This window comes from Osmerus eperlanus, chromosome 26, assembly GCF_963692335.1.
Source record: "Osmerus eperlanus chromosome 26, fOsmEpe2.1, whole genome shotgun sequence".
NCBI lineage: Eukaryota > Metazoa > Chordata > Actinopteri > Osmeriformes > Osmeridae > Osmerus > Osmerus eperlanus.
This window is the reverse complement of record NC_085043.1, coordinates 2,728,427-2,750,114: the sequence shown is the minus strand read 5'-3', so window position 1 is coordinate 2,750,114 and position 21,688 is coordinate 2,728,427. Positions and strand designations below refer to the sequence as shown.

Below are 21,688 nucleotides of genomic sequence, written 5' to 3'. Positions count from 1 at the left end.
CATAGGATGCTGGGGAGTCCAGGTGCTGTAGGGTGAAGTGGAGGGCCATGTTAACTGCATCATCCACAGACATGTTGGCTTTGTAGGCAAACTGCAGGGGGTCTAGTAGAGGGTCTGTGATGGATTTAAGGTGTGCCAGCACCAGGCGCTCGAAAGATTTCATTACCACAGAGGTCAGGGCGTCATTATGTCCTGTTGGCCTTGGCTTTTTGGGCACAGGGATGATGGTGGAGGACTTGAGACAGGCTGGCACATGGCATGTCTCAAGGGAGGTGTTAAAGATGTAGGTAAACACCGGAGACAGCTGGTCAGCGCAGTGCTTGAGGGTGGCTGGAGAGAAAATGAAAATTCTGTTAACTTCACCCTCCTGAATGGAGAGAGTCGTCACTGTAGAGGGGGGGAGGTGGGAGGCATCCTGGGTGGGAAGGGGTAGTTCAGGACTGTCCAATTGTCTTTCAAATCTGCAGTGGAACTCATTCAGGTTGTTGGCCAGGCGGGAGTCGTTAGTGGAGTGGGGGGCTCTGGGCTTGAAGTTGGTAATCTGCCTGAGCCCCCTCTCTTTGTCGTTGTTGTAGCTCACCCTGGTCCGTGTTGGTATACAGCAGTCCTCACAGAAGCTGATGTATGATGTCACAGCCTCATCCAGACTATTGGTAGCACTCGTGAACATGTCCCAGTCAGTGCAGTCCAAGCACGCCTGCAGATCCTCCATAGCTTCACTGGTCCACTGTTTCGATGTCCTCACAGCAGGCTTACAGCGCTTTAGCTTCTGCCTGTATGCAGGATTCAGGTGGACCATGGCGTGGTCAGAGGGACCCAGTGCTGCTCTGGGGACCGCATGGTATGCTTTGCTGATTGTAGAGTAGCAGTGATCCAAGGTGTTTCCTTCTCTGGTAGGGCATTTGAGTTTTTGCTAATTCAAGTTTATCATTTTAAATCATTTTAAAAGGAAAATTAATCGTTAGAAAATCCTTTTGCAATTATATTGGCACATCTGAAAACGGATTAAGGAAGCATTAAAACTGGAATTGTTACACTAGTCAAGCATCTGAAGCATCAGCAATTGTGGGTTCAATTACAGGCTCAAAATGGCCAGAAGCTAAGAATTTTCTTCTGTAACCCGTCAGTCTGTTCTTGCTCTGAAAAATGAAGGCTATTCCATGCAAAAAATTGCAGGAGATATAGAAGATCTTGTACAACGCTGTGTATTCCCTTCAAAGAACAGGGCATCCTGGCTCTACCAGTATAGAAAAGGGAGGCCCAGTACACAACTGAGCAAGAGGACAAGTACTGTCTACGAATATTTAATCGCATTAATGTCATAGTTAACTCTTATCAACATGGAAAAGTGGATTGGATTGCTTAGTGCAAATGTTTTTTTAAATTGAAAACAACATTGCAATCGGCTGGCTTTGACGAGGGGGCGGAGAATTCGCATCAGCTGCTTGGCCATCAAGTGGTATTTAAGACTGGAAGTGCTGCAATGATAGCTCAGTTCACAACGACAAAACACACAGATCACTTTGGTCTTGTCAATGGAACCATTTGGCAACTTTTTAAAAGTAAACTTTCCATTCAGAATCTTATTGGCATCCATTTTGGCGTCTCGCGCTCGCCATCCACTCAAAACATAACGTTTTGAGTGGATGGGAGTGGTAGGGAGTCAGATGGCTGAGCGGTGAGGGAGTCGGGCTAGTAATCTGAAGGTTGCCAGTTCGATTCCCAGCTGTGCCAAATGACGTTGTGTCCTTGGGCAAGGCACTTCACCCTACCTGCTTCGGGGGGAAGTAACTGGTTAGTAAGTAACTGGTTTTCAGAAGATGACCGTAGGTGGCGGGTGGGGGTGTAAGGCTGGAGGAGAGACTTGATGTAGTCGGGAGCAGTCCCGTTCACTGCTCAGAAGGTCAGCCGGCTCCGCAAACCCAAACAAGTGTGTGCGGCGTGCCTGTTGTTTTGTTTCCGGTCTAGCTAGATCCGGTGTGGTGTTGTAGTTTTTCTAACGTCAGTAGTTGTTGCAACAGCATGTAAAAAAACTACTTGCTAGGCCAAAAAGAACATTAATCTCGCGATAAAAAACATGACGCCGTTAAAATGGGTTTGCGTTAACACCGTTAATAACGCGTTTAACTGACAGCACTACTTAAATGGTGTATTGAAATAAGTCTACGCTGCTTCACAGCGTGCATTGACCATAAACTGCATCTCTCACAATGCATTTCGGTTATGTTACGGCAAAGGGACAACATCCCGCCTCTAGAAAGCAGTGTGTACACATCAGTGTTTAACGCAAAGTTTAACTGGGTGAAGGCGAGCACACTTTGAATGACAGCACTCCAATGCAGCCGGTTCTGCAAACGTACCCCATGCGCATTTTCAGCCAAGCTCCTCGGGCATTCAACCCAAGTTGGTATCGCTCTCGAACTTGGTTAGAGTACTCAGCCAAGCTAGCATGTTTCTGAATCCCCTGTCGACAATTTGGAGCCAGAAATGATAGACATCACCTTCACTAGTAGGGATGCGTATTGATAAGATTTTAACAATTCCGACTCCTTATCAATTCCTGCTTATCGATTCGATTCCTTGTCGATTCTCTTATCGATACTCCCCTCTACAGCCAACTAGGTCTGTGCGTCCTGCACCCCCCCCCCTCCCCCCCCCCCCCCTTCCCCCCCACAATGAATTTCTATAAACTATAAACATAAACATTCAATAGTCTAATTAAATCCAGTTACACTGCCAAAACATGTAATGTTCTTCATTTATTGTGTAGCGGGGTTTGCTCGTTTAAGAATAAATATACTTGATCTATAATCAGTTATTTAGTTAGAGGGTACACCACCTTGATATTGAGTTAGGACATCAAGGAAACCTAGGTGTGATATGTAATAATGAGTCTCTTCTGAAGGAAAGAATTTGTTCTGTGTAGAGCAGATCAAATAACGTGAGGGAATAGATTACGCGATTTAAAATGATACACCAGGCTCAACGTAAAAACCTTTTTCCAGTGGGTTTGAAACTTACCGGCCCCAAGACCATTTTTACTAGCCCCTCCTCCAAAAGTTGTAATTTATCATTGTTACAACAAAACCAAAGACTTATAAGTTATGTTATTCTGTTAACATGTTTAACCATGTATTAAACATATCTTGGATATAAAAAGAACAAGAATGAAAAACATTGGTAGTGATAAAAAATACAAATGTAATAGTCAGCAAAACAATTGACTTTTAACCTCAAACATGACGTGCTCTCTCCCCTGCTGACAGCCATCTCTGCACAACTCTGTCTGGCTGAAACTGTGAAACCTCTGGTCCCTCAATGCTAATATATAAAACCTTCCATAGCATTTCATCAGTATGATACTGAGTACCCAAGTCGACACCATTCTTCTGATGCAGTTCAATAGCCCGGGGGAACGAGGGGAACGGCTGGTCCGTCTTAAGTGATATGCCATTGTTATAAGTCGTGCAATAACATGATGGGCATCTGCATTTTAATTCCTGACTAGCATGGTCAACGGCCCGGAAGATGGATTGTCAACCATTGTCTGCTATTAGCATGGCTTGTCAGGGATTGTTTTTGAAAATTGTCGGTGCCTGTGTAAAAAGATCCACTTTTGTCTGCTTTAGACGGGAACATATGACAGACGACACGGTGCATCTTAGTTCCATTAAAAAAGTTGCTTCCGTTTGAGCTCTCCTTTGCTGCAATCTTCACTTCAGTGTCTCGTGCCGGTTGTTAAAAAATGTATTGAGATTAGAGAATTACAATTTGACAACCACTCGTTACTCACTACTCAACTCTTGATTGGCCAACGGTGCGCCCCACAAGCTTCAAAGTTATTTATGCATTTAGCAGATAGCAAAACATGCAGGATGTTAAGTTTTACAATGCTTTTTTTCCCAATCAATGCTTTGCAGTGGCCCGATCGGGACAGTGAGTTGTTAGTTTAACTGTCCCAACGTTACTTTTTACTGGCCCCGGGCCATCGTTATTGTCGAGCCGTGTACACAATGATGTATTGAAATAAATGGAAATGTAATGAACTGTAATGGAGATATGTTATTGGCTTCGGGTTTGATGGGCTAACGCATAAAACCAAATATACAATGGGTCAGATGGAAAGAGCGGGAATGGGGGAGGAGAAAGAATCAAGGCCTTTGCCTAATAACAGGAATGTCTAGTGGTAGACTAACGGGAGTTAGGTTTACATGTAGTCTAATTGAAACACACCATCAATTACTTCATGCCAATGTTACAAGTAAGAAATTTGGCTAGTCACATTTACGTTCACCGGTGTGTTGAAGTTGAGTCAAAAGCAGAGCCGAACCTCTTAGCGGTCCAGGCCCGAGGACAGGCTCAGAAACACTATTTTTCGTCTGTAGCCTATAGTCTTGCAAATCTTTTACAAAGTCAAACTCGCTACTATTAAAAGTAATATAATAAGTAATAATATTACTTTGTACAGAAAGTAATAATGTAACTTAATCACACTACTCCTACTGCACAATAAGTAATGACTAATATATTACTTTTTTGAGTAACTTTCCCCAACACTGGTTCTAAGTACGACCTTTCATTAGAGATAACAATTATGAAAAATAATACCTTTTTATCTTCAGTATTTGACCTTGGTTACCAAGGGTCCTTTTGGAGTCTCCAAAAGGCCCTTTTAGAAAACCCCTGGACGTACTCTTAGAAAAACATGTGCCAAATATGAATATATTGTGGTATTATATTTGACTTTTGACTTGAATTATGTAAGGCTTCATGCTGTGGTCCAATTCTGTCTTCCAGCTAATACCTACCACCTCTAGGCCTCTTCAGGCCTCTGTTTTCATAACAAAATCCAGGCGGAAATAAATACTTTCAATGTCCTTGTGTTCAAGTTTCTATTATTCAACACAAGTAGGACTTTCAGGGGTCCTGACAACAGGGGAAAGAACCTGATAAACAGGACTAACAGAATCCTTTGACCGCCATTGCTGTAAGTTTTTACAATTCATATTTCAGCTAAACAGTACATGTAAATCAGCATCTGAATTAAAATGTGACGAGAAATGGGCAGTGTAGTTGCTGAAAATGTGCGTATTTTATTGATGAAACGGCTAATTTCTACATTTGCTCCGGCTTCTCGATAACCTAGGTAAATAAACACTCGACGACGACTTACAAGAAAACGTTGCGCCACGTACTCTTCTGGCGGTAAATTGTTTTCAGCACCCACAGCCTTCGGAGTACTATAAATTCAACCAATCCGTCCGACTCCGTCCGTAACGGAGTCGGAGAAGTATAATTCGGCCTTTAGTTTACCCCTAGCCCTTGTCCCTCGAAACTGAGCGGTAAGGGCTACATAGCCCTATGAAATGAGACACCACTTGGTTACGGTTACTTATATCGATGTCTCCTAAGCAAGTAGTGTTATGCACTGATATAAAACGAAATTCACTGCCAATGGAGTTCAGTTAAAACTGTAGACATGCATGGAGTCCATTCAAGGTTAATCAGAGAAATGCGGGAATGTTGTGAAAATCAGCAATGTAACGTCAGCATAGCAAACTAGCGATTTAAAAAAACTTTCAATTAAGAACATGGTTGCAAATACATATGTACAGGACTTTGTAGAGCACAAAACAAGACTGTCGTAATTAATCATTATTTCAGCCGAAAATATTACATTTATGGGACTCTGGAGGATCTGGCCGCCATTGTTGCAGGTTGCGCAGTATTCACATACCCCTAGGTTTCAAGTAAGCTCCCAAAAACACTTGATTTTAAGGGGTGTATACCCCTTCGTCTTAGCCCTACCCCTCGATCAAAAAGAGTATTGGGACACCACTGGTAAAGGCTGATTTATGCTTCTGCGTTTTTTGAAAAACGGACACATGGGAACTCCCTCCTCTACGGGGAACGCCCTCCTCTACGGGGAACGCCCTCTCCGAGCTCTCCGAGAGCCCTCAGAGAGCCCCGGAGAGCTCGACATGCACCTCCTGAATTTTCTAACTATCCGTCGTAATTTCGGATAGTTACGGATACCCCCTTGGCTGTGATTGGTCAGTATTAAGAACCGCTTGCGTCAGGGGCGGGGTTGCCGTGATAAACAGGACGAACAGAATCCTTTGACCGCCATTGCTGTAAGTTTTTACAATTCATATTTCAGCTAAACAGTACATGTAAATCAGCATCTGAATTAAAATGTGACGAGAAATGATAACCTAGGTAAATAAACACTCCACGACGACTTACAAAAAACCGTTGCGCCACCTACTCTTCTGGCGGTGAATTGTTTTCAGCACCCACAGCCTACGGAGAACCATAAACGAAGTCTATCCGTCCATATCCGTGCGCCCGCCCATCCGTAAACGGAGACGCAGAAGCATATTTCGGCCTTAAGTACCAGTGTTGTGCCCGTTCATACCTCTCATGAACTCGTTCAAAAGTTCAGTTCATACAAGTAAATATGAATCGTTCACGTTCTTAGTTCACCATTTAAATTCTGAACTCGTTCATAGTTCAGTTCATTTCATAGTTTTAAGGTGGTAAGTGAGAATGAAAGACTTAACTTGTTTTTTAACCCTTAGATGCGTGAGTTCTAAATATTTCTGACGCTCCCACCAGAGTGAGTTATTTTTCCGAAACGGAAGCTAGCCAGCTTTAGTTAGCTTCCGTTACCTAGCAACCTAGAATAATACTCGTAGCAATGCTACTACTAGGGTTACTTGTTAGCTTCCTCATTGTAAAATTTGAAGCCATAGTATAGCGTTAGTCATATAATAATCACACGTGTGACGCTACTGTGGGACCCGCTTTCATATGATCACATATGTGCGACGCTACTCCTTATAAAGAAAACTTTATCCATCACTACCCCTTGCCTCAAACTGTAGTTCATATGTATCAATTCCTAAAATAAACTAGAGAAATTTTGGTGATATGGTAGCTAATGTGTTAGAAGTAGCCTAGTTGGAGAGCTCCTGTCTGCTGTCTCTGGTGTCCATTTTTACTGTTACAGCTCAGGGGAACATTTCATTTATATGCATCTGTATGTTTCACTCATTGAACAAATAAATTCTAATTCTATACGGTTTTGTTCGGCTTGACATAGCGTCCATTATCTGGGTCGGAGGTAGGCACTAGGCAGTGAAGGGCGGAGCTTCAGCTCCTTCAGGTGACACGCCCCCCCCAGTCTCAAGCAGAGAAGACTGCTGATTTTTTCACTATTTCAAAGCCTAATTTAACATACTTGTCGGTGTTATTTTTTCATTCGAATTTGGATGGGTAGTTAATAACACATTATTCTGTGGTGTGGCAAACTCAAAACTCGTTTCCAGGTCCACTTTACAGGATCTTTAAGGTGTGAGCCATGCACCTTCTGTGAGGTGGAAGGCAAGGATCCTCTAAATCTGAGAGAGGTGCAGGCTCAATCCCATCATCCTCATCTGAGCTCTCACTAGCAGGGCCAGATTCTTCTGATGCATCATCTTCAGTTGGTTCATCAGTTGCATCAGTAATGGCAACACTCTCTCCAAAACAATTGAATGCTTTAACAAAGTTTGAAGCGTTGTCCATCACAGTGCACACAATTTTGTTTTGAATTTTAAACTCCTTATACACATCTGCCAACAATTTTGCCAGCACATCATGTGTGTGTGCTCCTCTGACACGGCGGCATGCAAGGACTGCTGACCTTCTCTGTGATATATCATTTTTGTCCAGCCAATGAATGGTAATGCCCATAAATCCTTTGTTGACAGCTGACCAACAATCTGCTGCTGCAAACATGGTAAATATCAGCAAGTTCAGCTTTAAGGTTACTGATAACATCACTGAATTCTTTATTTAACAGTCCCTTATCCTGCCTTCTTGAAGGCACACGTCTGCCTGGTTGCAAACCATTCACTAGCCTGATGGAGGGCTTTTCCACTTTACTCAGAGGCTGTAAATCTCCAATTATGTAGTCAATTACGAGTTTGTCTACCTGTTGCTGGGAAATCATACCCTTGAAGGCTGCAGACAATGTGGTTTGGGTCTGTTGGCAGGGGGTCTTGGTCTTTTTTTGACTTTCATATACTTGCAGATAACGTTTTAGGCTAGCTGGATGCTTCAGCTCCACATGCCGTTTTAAATTAGATGCAGATGAGGCTGATGTCCGGACTTGCTTTTTCAGCGCAGGAGGACACAATTTACACAGAAAGGTGAGATTTTTACTGTCGGAATCTTTATCAGACTGACACTGTGTGTAGAAATCCTGCAAAAAATAATAAGGTGCATCACCAGATGTTGTCACTGAGTCAGAGTCTGCGTCTCTGCTTCCACTTGCCATTTTTATGAGACCGAGAGCTAATAGGTGTGTTCGACTTCATGCAACGACGGCGCCGACAGACGGCTGAAGCCGGCTGCCTTGATGCTGAGAATGCCATTGGCTACTTCAAGTCAGCCTGGCTGCAGGCAGCTGCAGGCGACGCCAGCGCTGCATTAAGTCGAACACACCTGTTGTCTTGGAATACGATGCTTGTTTGGTCTACATGTGTGTGCAATGAATCATGGGTAACGTAGTGCGAAGTCGAGTTAGTTGGTTTAGGTTAGGCTACATTGCGAACATTTTACGGGCACTGAGCAACGACATTGTGCAAGCATTCCATTTAGACAGCGTCTCTCCTCAGGAGAAGGAAAACATTCCGTAACGTTTTAGCTAGACCTCAGATAATATGAACGTGTACACCGTTCAATTCATTATTTGTCATTAAGTTGCGTTCATGCACAACACTGCCACTTACTCTCACGCGAACGCGCAAAACTAATGGGTAGGGGTAAGACAGAGTAGTCTTGGCTGTAGTAAATAAATCTGTGTTATCCGATCAAATGGTTATTTCGTGAAAATATTCTTTTTAATCAGCGGTGGAGTTGGGTTATCTCAGATTTGCATTGATTAGAATTGCGTTTGGTTACTTCTGCAGAATCGTCCAGAAAGTGTTGCAATACCTGTAATGTTGAATCTCAGGAGCTTGGTGAGATCCTTTTTGAATGCTTATCCATTTTCTGGACTTGCAGTATCAATTAACTCAGTGAGAGATTTGCGGTTGGTATTTACATTTAGTCATTTTTAGCAGACGCTCTTATCCAGAGCGACTTATTTATACTCTGAATAAAGGGGAGTGTCTTCATGCAGGTAAGGCACTTCCATTGGTCAGTTCCTTGGTTGGGGTGTTATCCGAGGTGGTTTACAGTTGTGTGAACTGGAATACAATTTCAGGATTGTGGCCTTGAGGGTTATATCTTGCATATACTTCATAATCTGGATACAACATTGATACCAAGCTTATCATAACATGACAGGAAGTTGCATTAAAACATCAAATTAAATCAACACAGCATAAAGGGGAAAAGCATAAATTGTCGCACACAAATTCCAATAATCCTTGTAATGTCCACAAACAGTGTAGTCCTTGAGAAATGTTGGTACATACATTAAAAGGTCAGTTTTGATGTTAATTTGTTTGATCCATTGTATGGAGTACGGAGAGGCTGATGAAGATGGGCCACTTGTCTGGCCCTTCTCCCTCCCATGACACCAGGTCTGGTATCAACCCTTCATCCAGAAAGATAGTGGTATTGTATGAGGCGTCTTAAAATGCAAAGTCGGGGGTTCTTGTGCTAATGTAGTACCATGTCTTACTGAGGTGATCAGATTATGACCGTGTTTAAGGTTTACTCTGTGCTACAATTGTCAGGGCACGGTTCAAGTAGGCCTATTGCAAATATGAGAGGCAAGTATAATTTATTTGAAAATTCTGAAGTTTCTAGAATCTACAACGAGAAGGACAGTTAATAGACAAGTGAACATTATGTCATAACAGGAGTGAACTCTACCCCCATTTCCCAAATCCATTCAGTTGGCTATCTTTCTAGCGTAGTTCCCATAGAAGTTGGACTATAATAGTTGTAATGTTTCGTATGTAGGCTGTGTTTGTCTGTTCACAGTGCGATATCCCACCCCCCACTCCTAATCAAAAAACCCTTAAATATAACCTTTCACAAGTAGTTTTGTCAACTTTCAAGCATGCTTTCTGCGTGTTTAATACATTTGAATATCATGGAAAAGTTCATTTATTTCGATAATTAAATTTCAGTGAAACTCGTATTATATATACAGGGTGGTCGCGGGTCCTTAAGTCTTAAATCACTTCTCCTAAAAATAAGGCCTTAAAAAGTATTAAATTGTCTTAAATTCAGATTGGATGGGTCTTAATTAAATTTTTTCATGTCACTGCGAAAATGCAGGCAATCTGTTCTGTTCTGTTACGGTAGGCTATGCGCTGCGTTGTCCATGGTTAGGTCAGAGCGTAGCCGACTGTGCAGCTTTTGATGACGTAAAGCATCGGCAATAGAGGTATTACAGGTTGATAGCCACTCAAGTTAGAAACATGGGGAAATGCAAGTTCAATAACAAATGGCTTGTAAAGAAGAAGTATTCTTGGTTAAGGTCGGTGCCTGGAAATGCTTATGAAATGAACTGCGTTGTGTCGGAAGAATTTAAAACTTGGGACAATGGGGTTCAGAGCGGTGGAATCGCATGTGCAGACCAAAAAACAAAATAGACTAGCCTACGTAAAGGCACGCCAGCAGCCTGCAATTGCTAGTTTCTGCTCCACCATTTCCACCGCTAGCAACGATGTCTTAAGTCTTGAACTTAAGACCGTGAACTTGTTTATACCTGTAGACACCCTGTATATTGTCATTACACACAGTGAAATATTTCAAGTGTTTATTTCTTTTAATTTTGATGATTATGGCTTATAGATATTGAAAACCCCGTTCTGTATCTCATAAATTAGAATATTACATAAAACAAATTTATGTAATATTGGATTTTTTATACAGAAATGTCAGCCTACTGAAAAGTATGTTCATATATATATGCGCTCAGTACTTGGTCAGGGCTCCATTTGCATGAATTACTGCATCAATGCGGCGTGGCATGGAGGCCAGCCTGTGGCACTGCTGAGGTGTTATGGAAGCCCAGGTTGCTTTGATAGCGGCCTTCAGCTCGTCTACATTTTTGGGTCTGGTGTCTCATCTTCCTCTTGACAATACCCAATACAGAAAAGAGGACTTTGAACCACCGAGCAACAGTCCTTTCCCTTTTCTCCTTAACCCAGGTAAGATGCTTCTGACGTTGTTTCTGGTTTAGGAGTGGTTAGCCTCAGTCCACTCCATGTGAATCTCCCCCAAATTCTTGAATGGCCGTAGCTTCACAATCCTCTCAAGGCTGTGGTTATCCCTGTTGCTTGTGAACCTTTTTCTACCACACTTTTCCCTTCCACTCAACTTTCTATGAATATGCTTGGATACACCACTCTGAACAGCCAGCGTCTTTAGCAATGACCTTTTGTGGCTAACCCTCCTTGTGGAGGGTGTCAATGACTGTCTTCTGGACAATTGTCAGGTCAGGGTCTTCCCCATGATTGTGTAGCCTACTGAACCAGCCTTAGAGACAATTTTAAGGCTCAGGAAACCTTTGCAGGTGTTGTTAATTAGCTGATTAGAGTGGGACATAACGAGTCTACAATATTGACTTTTTTCACAATATTCAAATGTTCTGAGGTACTGCATTTTGGGTTTTCTTTAGCTGTAAGCCATAATCATCCAAATTAAAAGAAATAAACGCTTGAAATATTTCACTCTGTAGTAAATGACTATATAATGAGATTCACCTTTTGAATTGAATTATCTAAATAAAAGAACTTTTTGATGATATTCAAATTTACTGAGATGCAGTCTACTCCTGTCAAGTTACCGTCAAAATTCCAATCGTTCCAATGCTTAAACAGCGCTCATCACCTCAAGAATAGGGCTACATTTCCTTTAGCTTTCTAAGATGTTGTGGAATACTAAATTGTTGTAACTCACTTGACTCATTTATACCTCTTGATATTTCAGAAATGCATTTATTTATGTATGTCCGCTTTACAAAACATTTTACCATTACAATTATTGTTACCGCTAATGTCATAACATAACAATTGCGCTTGTCTACACACAAATGGCTATCTAGTGAAGCAAATGCACTTCATATAAATCTATTAAATTGTTGTCATAATTGTGCATATTTGTGTGTCTGCCTTTGACAAGGCACAACCTATATTCTCTCTCATAGATATTATTTCTTTATTATTTTCCCACTCTAACACTCAAATTTTTGCACTACATACACAATGTCAGTGTCAAAAGTTTATCTTAGTCCAGATTGTGTTTCTTGTATCCATGTGAACTTTCCGTATGATGGTTTAGGCATCATTACGTTTTTGTGGAAAAAAGTGAAGCTAACTAGCTAGTCACAAACCCACGCGCGATTACCTAGTAGAACATTAGTTTAGTAGCTTGTTAACTTCTGGTAGATAGCTAGCTAACTAAAAACTAAACGGCAGCAATTGACAAAACAGGAGGAAAATAGCTTTAAACTAACTTTTCCTAGTGTGATAAAAAAAAAAGAATGGCTGATGGCAGGACCCTGGAATTTGATTGAGTGCAAAGATATAAAAACTTTTCTCTTCACTGCGGTGAAATGACCGGCGTTTTGGCCTTCTAATGATTAACACGAAAAAAAATTGTCTGAAGGCGTGAAAAGGTATAGAATCTTTCACGGGGGATTTCTCTGCTAGAGGATTCCAGGTTTAGAAACATTCAGATACGCATATGTTCTTCAAATTGTTTACGATTTCAATGTATGACACTTCATTTGAAAGTTTACAATTTGCGCTTTCAGAATATGTAAAAAACTGAGAAATTACCTTGGCCAACAACGGCCCCTTTTCACCAGAGCATGTCACAAATGTGTTTGCTTTGATTTTGTATCTTCTAGGCAAAGTTCCCATCCTCAGAGAAAAGGGACTTCCAGTGGTTGGCATGGGTAAACACTTGTGTGGTGCAGCAACAGGTAAATCCAGGGACCGCTAGGGTGGGACTTGATCCTTTTAAACTTTGATACATTTTACGTACTTTACTGCTGTTTATTCCACAGCTGGGAATGTTAAACCACTAAACGGTGTGACTATTCAGTTTGGCTTTGGGTTTATAAGTATATCTGACTAAGTAAACATGACTAAGTGACTAAATGTAATATCTGCAGATTGTTTAGGTTTCTTGTATTCATGCACACATGAATGGAACAATAAGGCATAATACAGGATAATAACAGATAAGGCAATATCTGATCTACTGATTGGGCCTCATTCACCAATATCTTCCGAAGTTGTTTCTTACATTTGTTCTTAAGAACGTTCCTAAGAAAAGTATATGTGTGATTCATGACGTGTTCCTAAACAGCAGAATTGTTAGCAGGTGTGGTTTTACAATGATGAATCCCAATATCCCAAAGCTTGTGCCCCGTTGCTCCAATTTAGCATAGGTGATGGCAGGGCCGTGTGCACACTCAGAGAAATGTCGTAAAGACGGTGGAGGCCGCGACTCCAAAAGAAAGAAAAACCTTAGTAATTCTGAAGTGGAGGTACTGCTGCAAGAAGTTGGCGACAAATGACACATCATATTTAGTGTCAGCGGTGGATACAAAGCAGTAAATAAAACCGATGCATGGAATGCAATTACTCATGCAGTGAACGCTGTATCTGGAAAAGGGCGCAGAACTGATGAAGTGAAAAAGAAATGGTTTGATCTGAAATCTGAGACAAAAAAACATAAGACAGATGACTGTTACAAATATCCATGAGGACTGCTCTTGGTAGCCTAAAGCGTCCCAACAGGTATTTGTCACTCTCTGCAAATAAATAGGTATGGTCACGGAAGATGCGTTCCCTCCTCAGGGCACGATCTGTAAAATTTTGCAGCAGCAATAAATACACCATTGTGTGGTGTAGTCCTAGTGTGTGGAATAGGCCTACTTTGGGCCTATAAATACCGTGATAAGTCACTTATTATTGAATGGCAAGGTTCCCCGTTAACATAATTGATGTGAATTGAAGGCAAAGCAATGCTAGTTTATTTATATAGGCCTAGCACAATGCATACATAATGGCAATTCAAAGTGTTTTACAAATGAGCAGAAGTGTAAGTGTACTGTTTATTTATTAAAACAAACATATAATAATGTGTAAAATTATGAAAATTATTAGTTTCAAAGTTATAAAGGAGAAATATTCAATTTATTAGAACGGTATAACTACTTATTTTGGGCCTACTATCTTGGGCAAACATGTCAACTCTCAATTGTGTGTAAGAGTGCTCTTGGGTGTGCGTAAATTCTGTTCTTACCTAAGAACAAATCCCAAATAAGAAAACATTGGTAAATGCCAGAATCTTCGTGAAAAGTACGTGCGTAAGTGGGGTTTAGGAACAGATTTGTTCTGAAGAACATTTGGTGAATGAGGCCCATTGTGATGAAAGGCCATGTTGCATGTTTATTTTTCCAACGAATTTGCTTGTTGGTAATAAACATTTAAACTGTTATCCATTGTATTTGATGTTGAAAAAGTAGGTACTATTTTACAGCTGTTTTCAATGATTGTCCTTTCCCCCACAATGCATTGCATGACGTCACGTTGGGGAGACGAAAGACCAAAGCCCGCTTTGAGACCCTTGTCCCGGACAAGTGGATATATATTTGTAGGGCAAGTGGAAGAGAAATGTTCTTGCCCCACTGGACAAGTTAAAACTCAAAGAAAATAAAATGCCATGTTACTTGCACTGGCCAGCTTGCAAATACTGAGGATAGCCTAACGAAGTTGAGTTAGCCAATGTCGTTAGTAGGGTGACCAGAAGCATGACCCTGAAAAGGAGGACACTTGTGTCCAAAAAGGAGGACAATCCCAAAAAGTTGTTGACCGGGGGAGATGGGGGCCATAAGGATGAAATTAAGACAATAACATTAGTCATTTTAATAAGTCAACAGTCTAAACTGCAGTCTAAACTCCTGTAAGAGTGGTGATATTTCACAGCATTAAATAATTTGGTCAGCTCAGCAGCAGTTGTTTTATCATCCGCTGTTGTTGTGTTTGGAGCAAAAAATTATGTTAAGGAAGAGTGCCCGGCAGAACTAGCCAGAAATTGTGTAAATGTAACAAATAAAATGTTTAATAACACCTCAATTGTTACCTATATAATTTGTATAATATTACAGCTCATCTTTGTTGGTCAAAGGCACAATCTTTACCTGGACAATCTTTAAAAGTGACTTATGGACAAGTGAAACCTAAATGTAGGCTACTTGTCCAAAGGACAAGTGCCTCAAAAAGTTAATGTCAAGCCCTGAATGATCACTGTCACTAGATATAAAGAAAACGTTGACTTTCACTCGGTGCTATTCACTGACAGTAAAAAAAAAAGGGTCGTTATTGTATGCACTGCTGTTCGTAGACTAGCTCCAGCGCTCGTTGCTGCGTTGCTAATTGATAGCAACTCACCAGGACACTTCACCAATTCTCCACTCATTCTCCTCGGACAATGCATTTAATTGGCTTTGACGGCCATCAGGTCTCGGCAATTCCTCATTCGCCCTCTCACGTCTAACAGGTTCGAAATTATACGGCTGCGGGCCATCATACATATTGTGGTTCTTGCCACCACTTCATCATCCCAGTCAGTCGCCATAGTTCTAGTACTAGGCTGAGGCTAGTCTCCTCCACGTCTCCTCCATGTGACGTCATCACCGAATTGCTTTAAAAAAAATGCTTTATGTATCGACTGTGGTGGTTAACCTGCAACATGGCCTCTAACATAAGATATTCTACGTTTTTTGTTTTGTAAAAAAAAAAAAAACTTCTGAACCATAAAAATAAATACTTTAATATTACCATATTTCTTCAATTAAACGCTGCAGCGTTTATTACACAATGTTCATTTTTGATGCAGCGTTTATTCGAGGGCGGCATTTATAAGAAATACGGTATTCTAGGCTAGCTGCGTTAGCATGCTAACGTGTCTTTAGACAAGCTTGCCACATTAAATGTTCTTAGCTAGTTTGAACAGTACGGTCTTCTAAATCACCAATTAAGCAACGAACAAATGTTAGCTAGACTAGCTAGCTCTATCTATTTTTTTAAAATTATTATTAACACTGATTTGAAAGGAATGCAAGAACAGCTAGATAGCGAAAACACTACCTACTGTAGCCATGTAAACTAGTTTAGCTTGCTAACGCAAAAGCACCTGTCTCTCCAGTTCTTTCAATAGATAATCTAGTATGGAGAGAGATATGTCTCAAAAGTTATTTTGTGTATCCACAAATGTTTCACGATTTACAAATGTGTTTTGCGATCCACAAAAACAAAATTCTTACTTGTGATTTGTACACATATGTCCATTTGTAAATATATCGTTTGTAATTTCTTAAAATACTTAACATTTCGTGTGTGCATTTCTCAAGGTCTGTCATTTGTAAATCTACAATTCGCGTGTGAAGTGTTGAATCTGCATTTGTGGATCGCCCAATACACGCGTCAAGATTTTCACGAACAAAGTAGGCCTATCGGCCATATACTAGTACTACGCTACAGTACGGCCGCAGCCTGTGGAGCGAGGTGAATAGCAAATGGGATGTGAGATGAGCGGTTACGTGTAGCCTAGTACTAGTAGAGCTAAATGGACGATACTTTGTTCGTAAAAAAATGTATATTGATTTTGGGACAGTGACATGGCTGGTTAGCTAGCAAATCTTCTTGTCAAACATACTGTAAAATTATATTTACTGTTTGTCAACCTTACACAATGTTATTGCCTTTGAATCTTGCTAGCATAACGTTAGCTTTTGGGCTAATAGCTCAGTCAAAGGAAAGCCGGTGGGCAGAGGACAACACTGCCACCTACCGGATGGCACTGTCGAAGGGGAGGGGGGGGGGGGTTGTGTTTGTAGATCCAAAAGCTATTTGTGTGTGGATCGCAAAAGACCGAAAAGAATGTCTCAAAAATTGGAAGAAGGATTGCACGCGTGTATTGAGCGATCCACAAATGCAGATTCAACACTTCACACGCGAATTGTAGATTTACAAATGACAGACCATGAGAAATGCACACACGAAATGTTAAGTATTTTAAGAAATTACAAACGATATATTTACAAATGGACATCTATGTGTACAAATCATAGCACATTTATGTAAATGCCAACTTACAAATCAAAAAAGAATTTTGTGGATCGCAAAACATATTTGTAAATCGTGTAACATTTGTGGATCATGGTACTTGCATTTACGAATACTTTTGAGACATATCTCTCTCCATAATTAGGGATGCGTATTGATAAGATTTTAACGATTCCGACTAGTTATCAATTCCTGCTTATCGATTCGATTCCTTATCGATGTTCCCCTCTACAGCCAACTAGGTCTGCGTCCTGCACCCCCCCACACACACACTCGTTCTAAACACATTTCTAAAACTGGCTTTGACTGGCTCTGAAATGAGCTAATACCTACCACCTCTAGGCCTCTTCAGGCCTCTGTTTTCAAAACAAAATCTAGTCGGAGATAGAAACTTTCAGTTTCCTTGTGTTCAAGCTTCTATTGCTCAACACCAGTAGGACTTACAGGGGTCCTAACAACAGGGGAAATAACTTCAGTGTCACCTTTCAAAAGAGACCATTTACATGCATGTACCCTAAATCGTTCAACAACAGCTTTCAATGTCCTCCCGGTCCTGTCCTACATCTATAAAGTTGAATAATGGATTTTGGTGTTTTAAAAACCCATCGACACTGTATGACTATGTTTAGCCTGTGTTCTGCTCCTCTCTCCCACCAACCGTCTCTGGAGGAGGGGATCCCTCTCTGAATTGCTCCTCCCAAGGTTTCTTCCATTTTTTTTTCTCCTGTTGAGAGTTTTTTGGGAGTTTTTCCTTGTCTTCCTTGAGGGTTTAGGTTGGTTGAGGGGCAGTTCTATGGGCATATGTGAAGCCCTCTGTGACATGCTTGCATGTAAAAAGGGCTATACAAATAAATTTGATTTGATTTGATTCAATGTACTTTGGGTATGTTGTTTAGGCGTTTTCATGCACATTTAACAGGACTATTAAAAGGTTAAACAATTAAAATGCTAAGTTTAATAATGTATTAAAAATCGATATGCTCAGTTTAATAATGGGACACGCGAACGTTTGCTGATAATACACGCCGCCCCGATAACGTGAAATGATCAATAACTTCAATACTAATGGGAGACGAATGCCGGAGCTAAAATGTATGCTTCAAACGACGGGACAGAAGATAACTAGATCGACTACACACAATAAAGGCAAATTGCTTCACACAGTAACAAGTGGTTGTGATCACTTTTGAGCAGTTTAGCTCTACCTTAGATAGTTAGAGATGAAGCGCGAACGTTAGCTGCGCTGCTGCATGCATCGAACACATGACGTTCCAGTAACTACATTCCATGCTGTGTGTTCAAATGTTTCTTCATATTTGTAGTATTTCCTCCCTTCGACGAAATAGACTTTTTACACGCGTTACAAGTGGCGTTGTTGTCATTTTGTTGTGTGAAATACAACCAAACTTTAGAACGCTTCTTCCTAGTTGCCATGTTTGCTGCAGTCTGTCTTCGCGCATGCGTGCGTGAACTTTTATAGTTTATTCAGACAGACGTTCGCATTTTAGCATTTTAATAGCATTTTAGCATTTTAATTGTTTAACGGCACAGAGAATCGTTAACAGAATCGTTAAGGAATTTTGCTAACGATTCCAAAGAATCGATTCACTGGGAACCGGTTCTAAACAAGAACCGGTTCTCGATACCCATCCCTATCCATAATCTAGACAGGTGTTAGCAATAGGCTAGACTGCTATTCGTTTTCTGGCTAGTCTTTTGTAAGCTTCCCTTCTAATGCCGACTAGCAGCTAGTTTCTAGCTAGCTAGAGTCATTTGCTAAGTAAGGTATGTTGATGTGATATTTGAAACGTATTTAGCTAGCAGTGGGCCCCTAGTGCAACACTAGGGGGTTCATTGTTCATGTTCATTAAAATGACATGCTGCTACTACCGTATTTCTGGGGCGGCGTTTATTACACAATGTTCATTTTTGGTGCAGCGTTTAATCGAGGGCGGCGTTTATTACCCAATGTTCATTTTTGGTGCAGAGTTTAATCGAGGGCGGCGTTTATTACACAGTGTTCATTTTTGGTGCAGCGTTTATTCGAGGGCGGTGTTTATTTGAGGGTGGCGTTTAATCGAAGAAATACGGTAATTTAAAATAAATCACTGAGGTCATAGCTAAAGCTGCTCAAATGTGTTGTGCTGTCATCCTGTCTAAATGAAGTAGATGTTGTCCATCCACCAGTAAACATATTTCTTTACATTTATAGTTAGTCAGTGGAAGTAGCATTCAACAGCATCTCAACATGTATAGTTTTTTCACATAGATCTTTGATTTAGGATACACTGGGATCAGAAACATTTCTAAATTACCTTAAGTACTGCTTCTTTGGATTAACAAACCTGCAGAAACAGACTAATAATATTATTTAGCTGCCAAATATATTCTGCAGAAATGTGTACAAGATCGCATTGACCATTTAATTAGTCAAGTCAGTATATTCATATGCAATATATAAAATATACAGATTATTTGTTGTTGTTCATTTAGTACATAATTTTCATTATGATTATAGTGATTTTACTAGTGGTTGTTGGAATTGTGTTTTGTGCTCTACTGTTAAACCTCTGCTGCTCTAAACAGATCTGGCTCTAAGATGTCTGCTGGAGCGATCAGGAAAAACTCATCATGGGATGGATGACCAGCCACCCAGAAAAATGTGTAAATTTCTGCCTCTACCCATAGAGGATTTAGAACCAGATGACAGAGCTTTGAATGGCGAGGTCAAAGTATCTGGAATAGCCATTGCCTTATGCTGCCACCATCGCTGTGACTGGAGGCACTATGTGGGAAAGGAGTTCTTCAGAGAGCGAGGATTAGGTGCTTCAGAATTTGATGCTTTCCAGCGCATGTCAAGTTGGGCTACCTGCGGTATAAGAAAGGCCAAAGAGAGTCCTATGCAGCCATGTCAAAGTGACCATACTACTGAGAAGTCAACTAAGGGAGAGGATGGAAACAGCTTGAAGGAGTAAGTATTGGCTTTCGGTTAATCAGATCATTTTGTGTGATAAATCAATAACATGTAGTGGGGTTTTTTCAGTCTGCAAGGAATTTGCGAATATACTGTATACAAAGCAAGTGGGTAAGAAAAGACAGTCCACTTTGTTTGGATCTCTATACATGAAGCGTAAAATTGTTGCGTCTCAGCCCAGTTTATTCCCACATTAGCAATGCAAACTTTGGAAGCAGTGTGCTTTAGATCATTGTCTGCTTTTGGGAAGGGAAAGTTGGGCAAGATATTAGCCACAAGTAAAAGATTAATAAATGTCTTGACTTTTATACTTGATTAATATACTTCATCTATACTGTACCTTGAAAGAAATGGAGGTCCCAGGAAATTCGCACTCACATAGGGTCCAACGATAGTGTTGAGAATATGCTCTTTGTAGAAAGTGCTGTCCATAATACTAAAATGTGTCCAGAATGTTGAATGTATATGATAAAAAAATAAACTGAACTACTCGTTTATAAACTTAAGTTTTATTCTGAAGTCAATATCTTGTTACAAATTTGACTTTGTGTTTAGCAACATTTTACTGTTGTGCATAGCTGACATGATTTCAGTTCATAATAGCAGTGACTAGTTAAGACGCAGCTACAGACTGTTAATGGTTTTATAGCTCAGTGTTTTTTCCAGTGCAAAACACTATCTTACAACTTGACTTTGGTACTCTGAGCATTGTAACATTTATTGAAAACAAATAAACCCTTGTAAAATGTTGGCATAAAAATACAAAGTTTACTACAATGCTCAGATGGACTATCAAAGTCACATTTTAAGTGATCCAAAATGTCTGGAAAAGAGAGAGGAAAAAATCTACATTAAAATTCTTCAGCTTTGTAAGTGCAAAAATAAGATGCATGTTAAAAATCTCAATGTACTTTAATTTTTTCAGAATCTTATCAATTGAGGATCGTGAACACATAGGCAGCCTCTGCAAACTGCTAATTGACCAAGGACGGGTTCACTTTCTGGAGCAAAAAGGATATAAATCCAGTCTGCGCTACTATACCAGCAAAGATGTATCTTTAGAAAATGTGTTGCTTACTGCATTACCTACCTTTCCACTGTGAGGTGGCAGCATGCTTGTGCAATGACATATTTGGCAATATGACTAAACAAATTTTAAGAACAAAACTTTTACCAGAAATTTCAGAACTTCAGTTGAACAAAGTTCTGTCTCTGAGAACCAGTGCCAGTTCACCCGTCAAAGATCCTGTTTACACCAAATTTCAGCTGAAGCATACCACACCGTTAAAGTGTACATGTATGCTGTTGTGAAGGCACTAAATGTAACAAATGTGTTCTGCATTTACAGCATAGATTCCATAAACTCTCAAAGGTGGGAAAATACTACAGAAATTCCAAAACCAAGTGACAAAAGGAATACATTCTAGCCTTTAATGTTTAGAAGGGTGCATTTCACACTTTCTATAGACACTATTATTTCACTCTGTGTTACTGGTTGTATATTTTTATTTTGAACATTGTAGAGTTTCATTGGGGGGAGATACCTTGCTTGTTTGTCAACTGATGGAAACTAAAGTAAAAAATAAGTAAAATATGAAAACTGTGCCCCCAATTATTGTCT

General features: G+C 40.4%; 1 protein-coding gene across 2 annotated transcripts in view; it reads left to right on the top strand.

Moving 5' to 3' along the window:
- trmt13 (tRNA methyltransferase 13 homolog) overlaps positions 1-21,223 on the top strand; it is a 53,632-nt gene extending 32,409 nt beyond the window's left edge. For both annotated transcript variants that reach the window (XM_062452677.1, XM_062452678.1), the window contains 3 exons: positions 12,863-12,937; positions 19,680-20,064; positions 20,993-21,223. In XM_062452677.1, coding sequence (XP_062308661.1) covers positions 12,863-12,937; positions 19,680-20,064; positions 20,993-21,170 — 638 coding nt within the window. In that variant the 3' untranslated portion in view covers positions 21,171-21,223. The remainder of the gene's footprint in view (positions 1-12,862; positions 12,938-19,679; positions 20,065-20,992) is intronic.
- The last annotated feature ends 465 nt before the right edge of the window (positions 21,224-21,688 follow it).